Source organism: Meyerozyma guilliermondii, genomic scaffold (genome assembly GCF_000149425.1).
Source record: "Meyerozyma guilliermondii ATCC 6260 scaffold_7 genomic scaffold, whole genome shotgun sequence".
Lineage (NCBI taxonomy): Eukaryota > Fungi > Ascomycota > Pichiomycetes > Serinales > Debaryomycetaceae > Meyerozyma > Meyerozyma guilliermondii.
This window is the reverse complement of record NW_001809794.1, coordinates 428,089-442,954: the sequence shown is the minus strand read 5'-3', so window position 1 is coordinate 442,954 and position 14,866 is coordinate 428,089. Positions and strand designations below refer to the sequence as shown.

Sequence of the window (14,866 nt, the reverse complement as noted above, 5' to 3'; positions counted from 1 at the left end):
TCTTCTTTTCTTCTTTTCTTTCCTTCTTTTTTCTTCTTTATTCAATTCTTTCGTAGTTGGACTGCTTCGCTAAAATGTCTGCGTCCATATGAAGAAAGTTGGTTGCAAGAAGAAAGTCCGCCATCAACACACATGCACCATTGATAAAGAATCCATAGAACAACTTTCCGTGGGTAGCAAGTTTTCCGGTGAAAATTGGGCCCACACAGCGGGCAAATGTCTTGCCTATATTTACAATTCCCATCACCTTGGTGAGGTCCTGGGGTGGCATAATCGATGTAAGAAGGAGTTGCCGAGGCACCACATCCATGGTCTGGGTAGCAAAGTTCAAAACCAAAAGAGTGCAAGCGATAGGAACCAGCGACGTTAAACCAATACTAATGAAAAAAACTGCCGATGGAGCTTGGGTAGCAAACATGGCTTTAACTGGACCCAAAGCCCGGGCAAACATAGCCGATGGGATGCTCGAAAACGAGTCGATTTGACTGCAAAAGAAGAACAAGATTCCTACTCCCGCTGCTGTCATTTTGAGCACGGTTCTAAAGTAGTATACCACCCATGCGGCAGGCATGAACCCATACCCAAGAGAATCGAGCATGAAAACTGCCAAAAGTGGGTACAAGTGGTGCTTTGACGAAGGGGAGAGGCTCGTGGATGCGACGAGAGGTCTCAATTCGTCATCGCTACTGCCATTTTCTTCACCATAGTCTTCAGTTCTGTGGTGGTGAACTTCACATTTTTCCGTCAAAAACCACATGAAGACAAACTTGAGGATTCCCACACCCGAGTAAACTGCAAAAATAAGACGGTAGCAACGTTCCAAATCCATACCGTTGTTACTCAAAATTTCCACTACAAGTCCGCCGGCGAGGGAACCGATGGAGGAACCCAAATTTGCCAATAATCCATATAAAGCAAAAATCTCGGGTCGGTGGCTATGTGGAGTCAAGTGTGCTAAGCAAGCTTCCTCGACGGATTTGAACGGTCCGGTTTCGTCACCGGAAGGAGAAATGACTCCGAGAATGGCCGCGAGAAGAAGCCATTCAAAACGGGAACAAGTAAAGAAAACAGCGCCTGCTCCGGCCATCATCAAAGAACCCAAGAGCATGACGTTTCTCCTTCCCAAAGTGTCGGCGTACCATGTCAAAAAGTACGAAATAATCACATCTCCAACCAAGGTCAATGTCATAAACCACCCTATTTTTTTCTCATTAATTCCCACTTGTTTCAAAAAAAGCGTCAATACCTGGTTGGTTAGCGCAAAACTAGCCATGCGAAACACCACCGAGATCCATAGCACCCATATATCCCGGTTGGTTTGCTTGATCGTGTCCCAGAACCCCATGGTGCAAAATTGGATTTTCGCGGTATGTGCAGGCCATCTCACGATATTTTTGTTAAATCGTAAAGTCATCACCTCAAAGAACATTGGCTACATAAATGACCCTGAGCTCTCTAGACAACTTGGCCCATATAGCCAACATGTCGGAGGAGCTACACCAGTTGAATAGTCAACTCAAGGCCGAGGAGGCGGCGGGATACACTCCTTCTGGTTCTGGACCCTACGAGCCTGAGACCCAACCATCTTCAAATTCTGGCGTAAATGGCCGGCCAAAACGTATCGCTTGTGTGAACTGTAGACAGCAGAAGAGCAGGTGTGACTCGCACCAGAAACACCCGGCACCATGTACCAGATGTGCCAAAAAAGGACTCCATTGCACACTCAAGAGTGACTATAAACGAACCTATAAAAGAGCCCGGATAGCCCAGATTGAACGAGAGTTTGAGGAGTTGAAAGAGCGTCTCAAGGTGGCGTCGGCACCTGGATCTGGTACTGGTATCCCGTTGGGAAGTAATGAACAAATACCACAGTCGCATATGGCCCAAACTCATCCTCGAGCATCACCAGTGGTGTTTTCTCCAGGTAATATTCGTGCTCCAGAGTTGTCACACAACACTTCTGAAAGCAACAACTCACCGGAAATGCCGTCGATTTTCCGTCCTCTAGACCACCGCTCAGAGACTCCATTCCACCAAACAGTTCTCGAAGAAGAGTCGCTTATTTGTGAAGAAAAAACCATCGATTCTGTATCGCTTTCTCCACACACGATTCGCAATCTTTACCTCGAGTTTGTTGACTGCTACCACCCCATCCTCCCGGTCGTTGAGGTGACCAAAGGACCCGAGCGTATCTACCGTCTCTGTCCTGCCCTTTTCTGGGTCATAATGTTCGTTTCTCTTCGACGGTTTCGAGACGAGTCGCAAAAGACTCTACTCCTCGAACTTGCCCCATTAATCAAAAACATCCTTTCCGAAATCACCATCTCCCCCATCACAAGATACAACCCCACCGAAGAAGACGAACCCATTTTCAACGCTTGCTCGGTCTACTCCGTCCAGGCTTTCTTGCTCTACACGTTCTGGCCGCCCATCACCTCCTCGCTCAGTGCCGACTCGTCGTGGAACACCATTGGTGTGGCTCTTTTCCAAGCAATTAGAATCGGACTCCATACTAGAACGCCAAATCCCGACGGAACCAAGACTCCCCAGCAGATCGAAATGGCACAGGAACAAGCCAAAACCTGGATCGTGTGTAATATAGTATCGCAAACCATAGCATCTTCATTTGGGTTTCCCGCGTTTGTTCAATTCGACTCGTCAATGTCCAGTCTTCAGCCCACAATCTCCACCATCCAGCCGGCGCAAATCCCCAAGACTTTGATGTTCATGACAGAAATCGCCCAGTTTGAAGACCAAGTTGCCAAAACTCTCAATTCAAACCCAATGGATCCCCATGGCTTGATCGATGCTACGGAAAGACTTCCACTTCTCAAGGTGTTAAACCGTCAATTGGACGATCTCGAGGTCAAATTTGCAAATGAAGCCGTTGACGGATTCCGAAAATTCCAAATTCTCACTGCTAGAGTACACCTCTTGACATACCATTTCATGGATACTTCTCGCGTGGCATCGTTCGAGCTTCAAAAGGGATTGGTACGGTTGTACAATGCTGCCATAACCCTCGTCAATCATGTCCATTCGTGCCAAACAAAAGACAAGCGGTTTGTGAAATATCTTCCTGGAGTGTACATTCTCAGTATATGGCAAGCAGCATTTATCATTGGAAAGCTAGCACACTCGCCGCTCCAGAAAGTGGTGGATGTGGGTTCTGGACGCCAGACGTACCAAACAGCAATTTCATTGGCTGCTAAAGCTTCAGTATTGAAGCATGATATTGCTTATAGATCCAGTGGAATCATGAAAAGTATGTGGCAGCTTTTCCGAACTTTGGATAAGCGAAACATATCCAGTTGGACCATAAGTATCCGAACAAGAATGGCAGCGTCGGTGTTCTTTGACTGCTTGTATCTTCTCCGAGAGAAGGTTGGCATGATAAAACTCAATAATCGCACCGATGGAAATGGCACTAATGTTGACGACGAAGCCATCTCAGAAGAAGATGAAGACTTTGACGGAGCCACCGGGTCGGATAAGGATACTGCACCCACAGAGGACCAGAAAAGTAACAAGTCCACACCAAGCTCAACATCTAGTCGTTCCAAAAAACCTCGTTCTTTATCCAACAATTTGGACGCTGAGTCCACTGCTAGAAAAATCATTCGTACAATTCCCTTGGATCCCCAGCCCATGTCTGTTAGCAAGCGCAGCAGTATATTCAACGTGGTGAACAACAGCACCGAAACGTCTCCCCATATGAGATCTGAAGGATCTTACCAGTCGCCGAATCAGGACCAAAAAATGGCCCAAAATGCGACGTCCGGCTTGGCGAAACAAGACCCGTCGCCCATGTATGAGTCTCTCGAGCATTTCGACATGGACTCGCTCGACATAAGTAGCAGCGACTTGCTCTGGAAGGACGTCGATAGCGTTATGAACGACTTTGGGTTCCATACATAGTACATAGAGTAAGAGCTGTAGTAGGCACGTGACCGCGAATGAAAAATGCTTTGAAAAATTTCCTCAGTGATCAACTCATTACCAACATGTCATACGACGATATTGACAATGCCACGCCCAGTATTGTGATTGGCGGCGATCTCGAGGAAGACGGAGACTTTGACGTCCAGTATGAGCACGACATCGAGAGTGAAAATGAAGCTGGTGTTGAAGATGCACAAACCGAAGGATCGAAAGAGAAAAAATCCGTTGCTTTTGCCGGCTTAGACGATGAATATGATGAGGAAGCGGCCAGAAAAGAGTTTGAGGAAGGTGGTGGGTTGCCGGAGCAGCCAGATAACCCCGATTTTTCGCAGTTGACACCATTGTCGGCGGAAATTATCAATAGACAGGCGACAATTAACATCGGAACCATTGGCCATGTCGCCCACGGAAAGTCCACGGTGGTTCGTGCCATTTCGGGAGTTCAAACCGTGCGGTTCAAGGACGAATTGGAGAGAAACATTACCATCAAATTGGGGTATGCCAATGCAAAGATATACAAGTGCGACAACGAAGAATGTCCCGAGCCCGATTGCTACAAATCGTTCAAATCAGACAAGGAAATTAGACCCAAGTGTCAGCGTGAGGGATGCGAAGGCCGCTATAAGCTTGTAAGACACGTTTCTTTCGTGGACTGTCCAGGTCACGATATTTTAATGAGTACTATGTTGTCTGGTGCTGCGGTAATGGATGCCGCTTTACTTTTGGTTGCAGGTAATGAATCATGTCCTCAACCGCAGACATCGGAGCATTTGGCAGCCATCGAAATCATGAAGTTGAAACATGTTATCATCTTGCAAAATAAGGTGGATCTTATGAGAGAAGAATCGGCGTTGGAGCACCAAAAATCGATTTTGAATTTTATTAAAGGAACCATCGCTGATGGTGCACCTATCGTCCCTATCTCGGCCCAGTTGAAGTACAACATCGATGCCGTGAACCAATTCATAGTCAACTCGATCCCCGTTCCTCCTCGTGACTTTTCCGCATCTCCTCGGTTGATCGTGATTCGTTCTTTCGACGTCAATAAACCCGGTTCTGAGATCGATGACTTGAAAGGAGGTGTTGCTGGTGGTTCCATCTTGAACGGTGTGTTCAAAATTGGCGACGAAATAGAAATCAGACCGGGAATCGTCACCAAGGACGACAATGGAAAGATTCAATGTAAACCCATCTTTTCTCATATTGTCACATTATTTGCCGAGCACAATGACTTGAAGTTTGCCGTGCCTGGTGGGTTGATTGGTTTGGGTACAAAGGTGGATCCTACGTTGTGTAGAGCTGACAGATTGGTGGGTCAAGTTGTGGGTGCAAAGGGCAACCTTCCATCGATTTACACTGACATTGAAATCAACTACTTTTTGTTGAGAAGATTATTGGGAGTTAAAACCGAGGGCCAAAAGCAAGGTGCCAAGGTACGCAAATTGGAAGTTGGAGAGGTGTTGATGGTGAATATTGGATCCACAGCCACTGGTGCTAGAGTGGTGGCAGTTAAGGCTGATATGGCTCGTTTGCAATTGACTTCTCCAGCCTGTACCGAGATTAACGAAAAGATTGCCTTGTCGAGACGTATCGAAAAGCACTGGCGTTTGATTGGTTGGGCAACTATCAAGAAGGGTACCACCCTCGACCCTATTGCATAATTTCTTCTTGTGTATTTATAGTGTAACCTAATCTCAACAACGTGTATGAATCTGATGTAGAAACCTTTGGTACAATGTGCTATGGATAAAGTTGGGAAATGAGTCGGTTTCAAGAAGCCTCAAGAGTGCTTCCTCAGCTTCCATAAACTCCTTGGAAATTCGACTTAGTTTGCCTAACAATGCAATGAGTTCTGCAATCAACGGAGTCTCTTCTTTAGTATCCACCGATGAACTTTCGGAACTTAGCGACCGTATGGGTTCCGACATCACCGAGTTGACAATTTCACTGGTTTGTTCAGAGCACGAGTCATCGAGAACACATCTAGCAACAGAAACAGCTCGAGAAATCCTGATTCTCATTTCGTACGGAATATTGAGTTGGCTGGGAGAATCGGTATCGAAATGGCTATAATATATCAGGTATGCTCTGAACATAAGAGACTTGAGAACCGACACTAGTTTGGTTTGGGTTGCCATGTTGAGGTTGGTTTGTGATAATAACGGCGCAACGTTAGCCATCAATGAGGTTACTCCTCTGGTGAGCTTGCTAATATTAACATATGCTTCCAAATTTTCACCGCAAAAAGTCAGCGATAGAAAATCTTTGAACAAGAGCTTGTATCCTGGATCAGAAATAACATGTTGTAAACCACTGATTCGACTATCATAGTCTTTGGTTGAACTCAATTCAATTTCTGTGACAAAGTAGAGAGGATCTCCACCGACCAGTTTAGCCACAGTTCCTGGTTGTGACTCAAAAGCCTGCAAAAAATTAGCGTTTATGAACATGTCGACAATGCGGTGTGCTTCACCTTTTGTAGCCACTGCTGTACAGTCACATATCCACTGAGCTAGGGTCTTTGCCGATGCCACATATTTTCCGTCAATATGGTGAAAACGAGCTCCAAATGAAGACGTATAATACTGAAACTGAGCGTCCGATTCAGGATTGGTGAAATACGGATGGTGATACGGACTCGTTTGCTTGGAAGTTTCCAGCTTGAAAGTTTCCGCCGACAATTGAAAGCACGCCGAAGCCTCGTCCAAGCCATATAAGCCCCCGATTTCATCGCCGGAATCCTCTACATGAAACAGGATCGGGTCAGGCGCAGCATCAGGTCGCCAAGTCCGAGGAGGATCTCCAACTAGCTTACAAAGGACATGCACCAAGAGTGCTTGTGAGCATATTATGCGGTTATTTTTATCCCGTTCTAGGGGTAAGAGGCGCATGGAATTGAACGCCGTCTTGATAATTTGCGGCATTAAACCGGTGGGCATGCCTACACGCATGCAGAAAGAATGGAGCACTGCTACACCTTTTGCAGTTGGTTGCATGGATTCATCCGATCTGGGTTTAGAAAGTGTTCTCGCTCGAGGACAGTGGAGGAAATGGCAATCGAAAAATGCTTGTAGAATGGATGATTTTTGGTTTGAATCGATTGCATAATGAATCTCAAAAAGAATATTGTTCCTGGAAGGCGCCAAAGTCATGGATGAGAGTGCGTCATGCGCCTCGTCAACCCCAAAGGTAAACGGCAAGTGTTTGCGAAAGCCCACTTTCTGCAGGGTGGGCAACTTTTTGAGGTTTAGTTGAATAATCATCATAGAAAATAAGCTGCAAATCTCTTTGTATGGTACAAAATCATATTGAACCAATTCTTTTGTTTCCGTAAACGTATCGACCTTAAACATTGTCGTTTTGGTGATCATGACCACAATGACACCAACCGGGTCCAAGCCTTGTTTTATGCATAGCCTTCCTAAAGCCTGTTTCGCAGTATTTGTCCCAAAGTGTATCAGAGTATGCACGGCCGAGTTCAAAAAATAATGCGCCGCACACACAATAAGAATGTGGGAAAAGGTGAGACAGCCTGCGACAGACAAAAGCGAAATGACACAAAATTGACAGGTGAAATGAAATGCGAAATGGCACAAAATTGACAGATGCGAAATGCGAAATGCACTACAACTTTGTCAATCTCTTGAATGGGTCCTGGTCGTCTAGTCGGGTGCCAATCTCCTCCAAGTTTGTGTCGAGCTGCACCATCTTGCTGTCTTCAATGGTGTAGGTTTTATTGAGCTGGGCATTGGAAATTACATGGCCATCGGCATTGGTGGACACGCCCGACTGGTCTATTAATAGACCCATTCTGTAGAGCGACTCCCAGCTATTTCGCAACACTTTGGCAGACCACACTTTTTGGTTGACTTTGATGTTGGTCAAAATGCGAGTGTCGCTTCGAGACGGCGACGATGTTGCCAAGGTGGTGGAATTGATATTGAACAGTTTTATCATTTCTTCGTATTCTTTGTAGGCCAAGTTGAAGTTGATGGTTTGCAAGTCGAATTTTTCGATCCATCTGGCTGCGGCGATTGCAAGCAACAATTCTAGTGTGGAGAGCGACTGGAATAAGCCCTGGATAGTTCCTGGAGGCTGGACGTTGGCGTAGTGTAGAAAATGGGTATCGACAGGAAACGGGCACTGTGGAGAAATTTGTGCGATTGCAAAAGTGGAGTAGATGTTGAATTGGCGGTAATTTTTCGTGGAATAGTACAACTCATAAACGAGCTTCTTTACTATTGGCGACTGCGTGAACAACGAGTCGATATACTGGTTCCACAACCGGCCGTAATTTTCATCTTGCAACTGCGAAATATTATTTGATGATAACAAAAGTGCGAGTTTGGCACCGGACCAAAAGTGGTCAATTGACCCTGGCTTGGCCAACGAAATCACCCGCTGGCTGAACCGGCTTCGTACTCGTTTTTCAAAAAGTTCTCTCACGGTAATTTTTGTAGAAACTCCCACCACGCAAATGGGCACTTGCGATGTCTGTGCGAGGTCAAGCAAGTTGTATAAAAGTGTCTGTTTGTTGTCTGTAAATTTGTCGATTTCGTCCACAATAAAGATCACCGCCATGGACTCTGAGGAGCTGGTATGGTCGAGAATGTTGAGAATGTTGCTGAAAGTGTCGTTTATGGCCGGCTGCTGAAACTGCGACTGGTGCGAAGAGTCGTTTTTTTTGACATTAATATCCAATTGCCGGGCAATTTCTCGAACAGCCGCGTGCTCGTCAGGATGAAAGTACGCACTAAGGCGAACCACTATGTATCGACCATCATAGTCAATTGCCAATTTGTCCAAAGCGCGGTTTATTATGGCGGTTTTTCCTACCGCTCGTGGTCCAATAAGGAGCACAGACAGCCCCTGTCTATCGCGGACCGTGTGCTCAAACATGGCCCACAATTCATTGTACTTGTCTGTGAGACCGGAAAGTTCAAAGTTGGCCACTTTGGGGGAATTTAACTGGGACAAGATGAGGTTTTTGACGCGGCTGATGTCGGTGGGTGAAAAATGGGACGGTAAGTCATGAGGAAGAGGCTGACCGGGAAGAAGCGTGGGCCACCGTCATGGAATACTGACCTACTCGAACTGGCTTACTATAATTGAGTAGTTGATTCCTAATTCAAGTCGCACGATTTATGATTTCGCACAGTTGTTCCTCACTGATTCGCACTGATTATTCGCACTGATTTCGCAGATTATTCGCACTGTTCGCACAGATTTATCAGAGATTATTATGGCACCGCTGCTTCCGGATTCAGTCACAAATCTACTCAAATCAACCAGATACGTCCATTTGGGTACGTGCCGCGACAACGTGCCCCATGTATCGTTGATGAACTACACGTATCTCCATCGCGATGGAGATTTTGTCATTTTCAGCACCCCTGAAAACTCCACTAAATACCAGAATATTGTTGAAAATCCTCATGTTTCGCTTCTTGTTCACGATTGGATCTCAGCAAAGAGTCTGCAAGCTCCTACAGAACCCAGAGAGGGCCGCCGCAACTCACTCTATGAACTTTTGGCCAATATTAACAAAAACGAAATCAGCAGCGTTTCGGTGATGCTTGATGGAAAAGCACAAATACTTGCCACCGATGATCCTAATTATGGGTTCTATCGGTCATTACATTCTAACAACAATCAGATTGACCAGGACCAAGCCAAGACTTATATCGATTGCGATAATGCATTGGTCGTGGTTGAGATTGAAAAGTGTAAGGTGACTGATACGAATAATAATGTGCAAGAATACTAGCAGGATTACATAAAAAACATACGACAATAAATCATAGGACAAATCAAGAAACATCAGAAACATACGACAATCAATTACATCATAGGACATTGGACCATGTCGTTACGAACCGGAGCGTAACCGAGATGAACAACCGGAACATAACCGAGAACAAACCAATGAAAAGTCGGAACCTAACCGAAAACTAACCATACAAAATCGGATCACAACCGAAAACTAAATATGGAAACGGCAATAAATGTATCACAAGACCTTGTGAAGCTACCTCGGCCCGATGCAACGATAGATGTCACGAATGATTCAGTCATCATCCTGCAGAATCCATGCAGTTTGCGCGTAGACTTGCATCGACCCGTACTGCATCTAGTCTGCGCGAGCGGGGTGGCATATGCATATCCGATTATCCAGCCTCGTAACCAAATGGTGGCGCGCCAGTGCCAAGAAAAAACTGCTGCGATGAAGCTTCGATTGAAGGTTGATGCAGTCTTCGATTAAAAATGGCTGCAAATCACGATATAAGTACTCATAACAGCTCGAACTCGTCCCATATTAAACTGACATTTTATCGTCCATTTCATGACGCGCAACGAGGTGGGATAAAGGGGCGAGGCGCAAAAAAAAATGCCTCAATCTGCAATTGATTCACCTGTAAAACCTCGGGCAGTGCACGTCCTGCCCCAGAAAAAATTGGAAAAACCAAAAGCAATAACACCGCACGCAGACATTTACCACAGTTCCCGCATACCCGCCTCCAATCAAAGAAAAAAATCGTTCTCAACAATTGAAGGTATCCCGGGTAAAACGCATAAAAAATTAAAAATACTCACCCATGCATTGCATTGAGCCGCACAGCCTAACATGCACCCACTACCAAAGATACGGCTTCATGCATATTACCCACAAAATTTCTTACTCGGAACGTCGGCTCCACAGCCCAAGGTATTTTTAAATCAAGTTGTACTAACAACTGCTGCGCGGTTTATGCCCCGTGCTTAATATTTTTTACGCTTCCTGCACCACCCTGAAAACTCTATATAAGTGCCTCATAACGCCCCGTTGCCAAGACTCTGTAAACTATTGACAGGGTCCGTATCCGTTACATCTTTCCTTTTCCAGTTTCTCCATGGTGGCTGCTACCATCACGCCTACAATGTCGTTTCCTTCGCCTTACTATCATCTTTCATCACAACAGTCCCAACAACTGTTTCTTCAGTATCCTGAATATACCCAACCGATGTTTCATTATGGCGACAAACACCAGCTTCCGTCGATCAACTTGAGCCAGCAAAGTCAAAATCAACTAAACCAACCAAGTCAAAACCAAACAAATCAAAACCAACTAAACCAAAACCAATCAAACCAAAACCAACAAGCACCCCATCTTCACCAAAGTCACCAATCTCATGCCCATCAGAGTCATCACCAATCTCACCCTTCCCACCAAATTCTCCAATACCCACAACATGTGCCCATGGATTACTACTACTACCAACACATGCTGCCCTCGCAATCCAAGCCATACTCTCTAACCAACCCCAACAATCCTTACACCATGGGGTACGGTAATTACCTGACAGAGTCGTATGCTCCTCCTGCTGCCGAATCTAAACGGCAAATTGACTACTCGCAATTAGTCTCATTCACAAACTCCACAGTTTCTCGTCGTCGCCGCCGATCTACTCCTCCTTCGGCTCCACTGGAAGTCATGTACCCATGTGCACAATGTGGAAAAGTGTTTCAGAAACTGTACAATCTTAAATCACACATGCGTACGCATCTGAGAGAAAAACCCTATGCGTGCCTGGTATGCGGTAAGACGTTTGCTCGGAGCCACGATATGCGTCGGCATCAATTGTTGCATGAGGGAAAGAAGAATTTCAAATGTGAAGGGTACCTTAAAGATGGAGTTACCAAATGGGGTTGTGGCCGACTGTTTGCTCGTTCCGATGCTCTTACAAGACACTTTCGTACCGAAACAGGCTGGTTGTGTATCAAGCCGTTTATGGATGAAGCCCGGTCGTTGGGACTTTATACCGATGCTACACAGGCAATTCTGGACGCTACATCCCATCACCTTCCAATGCTGACGCCGGGTTCCGAACCATCCACCACATCTTCAGCTGTTGATGGAGAAGACAATGTGGATTCTGAGTATTCAAAAACGACAATCTACCCATCGCAGACCCAGATCCTCACGCCCGAACAGAGTTACGAGTCCACATTGACCCGCAAGCTCGTCGACAGCAAATAAGAATTACTGTCTAGCAGATACTATCTTCAGTACTATCTTCAATACTATCTTCAATCACCATTACCAGAGTTATTCACCATCATTCTATTCTATCATTATTCACTATTCTATTCTCATCATTATTTAATTCTTCACTAAATCATTCTAAACTTTTACTACTCATATTTTCCACTACTCTATCACATTATCCATCTAATTCGTGACTATTCAATTGCTCTTCCTCGCCTACTTCGTAGGCTCGTGGCTCTTGGCTCGGAGTTAGCGAGCTTCCCCACACCCAACCCCCATATAAAACCCCGGATTTCGCACCAATCTTCATGACAACTTTTCTGAACGAACCGAACATTCCTCGGCTTCCTGTGCCGCTGATCGAGAGCACCACCACCCAGCTCCTTTCTGCACTCAAACCATTGGTTTCAACCGAAGAATATGACGAAATTGTAGCCGAAGCTCATCTGTTCAAGCAACACAAAATCATCAATCTTATCCAAAAACACTTGGAAGCAGTTGCTGCCAATCCCAATTTTACATGCTATTTAAACTCCATCAACGATGAGACGAACCCAGGAATCTACGGCGAGCTTCGAGGAGACATTTTGCCTCGAAATCCATATTTGATTTTGGAACAAGATCCATATTCAAAGACATTGAACCCACCCACCCAGGCACAACGAGCAGCAAACTTGATCAATTCGTCGCTTAAATTTGTTGTTTCGCTCAGAAACGAAACACTAAAGCCGGATGTTACGCCCAAAAACGGTAATCCATTGACTATGAATTGCTACCGTAACCTCTTTGGAACTACAAGAGCACCAGATATTCATGATAATCCCCACCATATTATCCTCAAAAAGTACAAAAATATCAACGACTCTCGTCACATCCTTGTGATTTGCAACAACCAATACTACAAGTTGGAGGTATTGACCGAATATACTGAAGAAGCGTATGAAAAAACAAAGACAAAGCACCGGATTTGGTTCGGCGACCACGACCTTTCGCTCATTCTTCAGGATATCATTGACGAGTCTAGTGAGTTCAGCACGTTGGACTCCGTGAACAATTCCATCGGCTCGCTAACCACCCAGACTTATCATGTGTGGAAACAGGGCCGGTTGGAGCTTGAAAAATCCAATGCAAAGTTTTTGGAAACCATAGACAACGCCTTGTTTGTGGTAGTTTTGGACGTGCTCAACTCTCCAGAGTCCGACCAGGATAAAACCAAGGTCATTTCCTACGGAACCTCAGAGCTTCAGCCAGGAACAAGTATTCAATGTGGTTCATGTACTTCGCGGTGGTACGACAAACTACAGTTAATTGTCACGAAAAATTCCGTGGCTGGAGTTGTATGGGAGTCCACCTCTATGGATAGCACTGCCATTCTCCGGTTCATCAGTGATATCTATACCGATTCGATTTTGAAGTTGGCCAGAAATATTAACGGTTCTGAGTACACTTTGTTTGACGAGCATGTGGAATTTGTTTCGCCAAGAGAAGACGCCGAGAAACCTGTTTCTGTTCGTTTGATCTTGAACCGCACTCCAGAACTACAAAATCTCATCCATCTTTCCGAAACTCGGTTGGCAGACCTCATCAACCAGCACGACTACATCACCATGGACCTCAAGTTGGACACCCATTACATCTCCAAAAGCGGGTATTCCGTTGACTCGTTTCTCCAGGTGGGCTTACAGATTGCAAACTACACCCTCTACGGCAGAATAGCCAACACTTTGGAGCCCATCACCACGAGAAAGTTCCGAGATGCTCGCACAGAATTGATTCCCGTTCAAGACGAAGAAATCTCTCGGCTCGTAAAGCTTTTCATTTCCAATTCTACACCTCTGGAAAAGCTTCGTGCCTTCCGTAGAGCGGTGTCAAGCCATAACGAAAGGTACCGCAATGCCATGATAGGCAAAGGATTCGAAAGGCACTTGTGGGCTTTGGTTCATGTGATTAAAAGACCCAGAGCAGTTGACTATCTCAATGAAGTCAACAAGGACGTAGCAGGTCTCGAGCCCATTCCTGAACTTGCAATGATTCCACATCTCCATATACCATTTCTTTCGAATCCCAGCATTGAAAAAATTTCCTCTCCAGAACTTTTGGTTTCGAACTGTGGAAATGCCGCTTTGCGGTTCTTTGGCATTCCTCCAGCTCACGATCAGGGTTTTGGAATAGGATACATTATACATCGTGACAAGGTTTGCATTACTGCTAGCTCAAAACACCGCCAGACAAACCGTCTTTTGGATACATTTAAGCTGGTGGTCAACGAAATTAAGCGCTCTATAAGACAAGATTCCAACTTTTTGCTACAAGTCGCCGACTCAGAGCCTCGTAAGAGTGAGCTTCAAAAGTTGAGAGTTCAAAAAGAACTTCTGGAAGTTGCAAATTCTCCACTGAAAAGGCACCCAGTCACATTGACGCTCGCTCAGACTCCGGGTCTGTCAACTCCAAAAATGCTGGACTATTTCTCCTCAGATGATGTTCCGCAATTGGCTTCTTCAGACTCCGAAGGACGTAGTTCCCGCTCAGATTCTTTGGATGGACCTGATTTCGATGTTCTTGGAGGTTACGGCTACTTTGATTTTGGACAGATTGATCTACGTTCCAATGAAATTACGAGAGACGAATCGCATCTCAACAGTAGCTCAAATCTTACTTCAAGGCACCATTCAGGCACAAATCTCGCAGCATTGGCGGGTCATACCAGCAAGGATCTTGAGCATAAGTTGTCACTTTCCGAGAGAATTAGAGATAAGTTATTGAGCGACGACGAGGATGCTCCACAGAGAGAACGTCGGCCAAAAAAGGAGATCGGAAGGGGAATCAGCGTTAGCAAGTAGAAAAGCACACAGTCCATTTCAATTGTTTGTATTAGTGATGTTCATGTAGCAAATGAA

At 45.4% G+C, this 14,866-nt stretch overlaps 8 protein-coding genes across 8 annotated transcripts; 5 read left to right on the top strand and 3 right to left on the bottom strand. All coding sequences in view use genetic code 12, as the record gives it.

Moving 5' to 3' along the window:
- Positions 1-37: 37 nt before the first annotated feature.
- PGUG_05412 (uncharacterized protein) lies at positions 38-1,429 on the bottom strand (the record flags this gene model as incomplete). The annotated part of the gene is made up of 1 exon (XM_001482342.1): positions 38-1,429. The coding sequence occupies one exon, from the start codon at positions 1,427-1,429 to the stop codon at positions 38-40; it is 1,392 nt and encodes a 463-aa protein (XP_001482392.2).
- An 11-nt stretch (positions 1,430-1,440) lies between these two features.
- On the top strand, positions 1,441-3,918 carry LEU3 (leucine-responsive transcriptional regulator; the record flags this gene model as incomplete). Its single annotated transcript, XM_001482341.1, has 1 exon — positions 1,441-3,918. The coding sequence occupies one exon, from the start codon at positions 1,441-1,443 to the stop codon at positions 3,916-3,918; it is 2,478 nt and encodes an 825-aa protein (XP_001482391.2).
- Positions 3,919-3,956: 38 nt separating this feature from the next.
- GCD11 (translation initiation factor eIF2 subunit gamma) lies at positions 3,957-5,603 on the top strand (the record flags this gene model as incomplete). The annotated part of the gene is made up of 1 exon (XM_001482340.1): positions 3,957-5,603. One exon carries the CDS (start codon positions 3,957-3,959, stop codon positions 5,601-5,603), a length of 1,647 nt encoding a protein of 548 aa, XP_001482390.1.
- A 33-nt stretch (positions 5,604-5,636) lies between these two features.
- SST2 (GTPase-activating protein) lies at positions 5,637-7,313 on the bottom strand (the record flags this gene model as incomplete). The annotated part of the gene is made up of 1 exon (XM_001482339.1): positions 5,637-7,313. The coding sequence occupies one exon, from the start codon at positions 7,311-7,313 to the stop codon at positions 5,637-5,639; it is 1,677 nt and encodes a 558-aa protein (XP_001482389.2).
- Positions 7,314-7,566: 253 nt separating this feature from the next.
- On the bottom strand, positions 7,567-8,841 carry ORC4 (origin recognition complex subunit 4; the record flags this gene model as incomplete). Its single annotated transcript, XM_001482338.1, has 1 exon — positions 7,567-8,841. The coding sequence occupies one exon, from the start codon at positions 8,839-8,841 to the stop codon at positions 7,567-7,569; it is 1,275 nt and encodes a 424-aa protein (XP_001482388.2).
- Positions 8,842-9,184: 343 nt separating this feature from the next.
- PGUG_05407 (pyridoxal 5'-phosphate synthase) lies at positions 9,185-9,709 on the top strand (the record flags this gene model as incomplete). The annotated part of the gene is made up of 1 exon (XM_001482337.1): positions 9,185-9,709. One exon carries the CDS (start codon positions 9,185-9,187, stop codon positions 9,707-9,709), a length of 525 nt encoding a protein of 174 aa, XP_001482387.2.
- A 1,123-nt stretch (positions 9,710-10,832) lies between these two features.
- Positions 10,833-11,960, top strand: PGUG_05406 (C2H2-type zinc finger protein; the record flags this gene model as incomplete). Its single annotated transcript, XM_001482336.1, has 1 exon — positions 10,833-11,960. One exon carries the CDS (start codon positions 10,833-10,835, stop codon positions 11,958-11,960), a length of 1,128 nt encoding a protein of 375 aa, XP_001482386.2.
- Positions 11,961-12,277: 317 nt separating this feature from the next.
- CTN3 (carnitine O-acetyltransferase) lies at positions 12,278-14,809 on the top strand (the record flags this gene model as incomplete). The annotated part of the gene is made up of 1 exon (XM_001482335.1): positions 12,278-14,809. One exon carries the CDS (start codon positions 12,278-12,280, stop codon positions 14,807-14,809), a length of 2,532 nt encoding a protein of 843 aa, XP_001482385.2.
- Between the last annotated feature and the right edge of the window lie 57 nt (positions 14,810-14,866).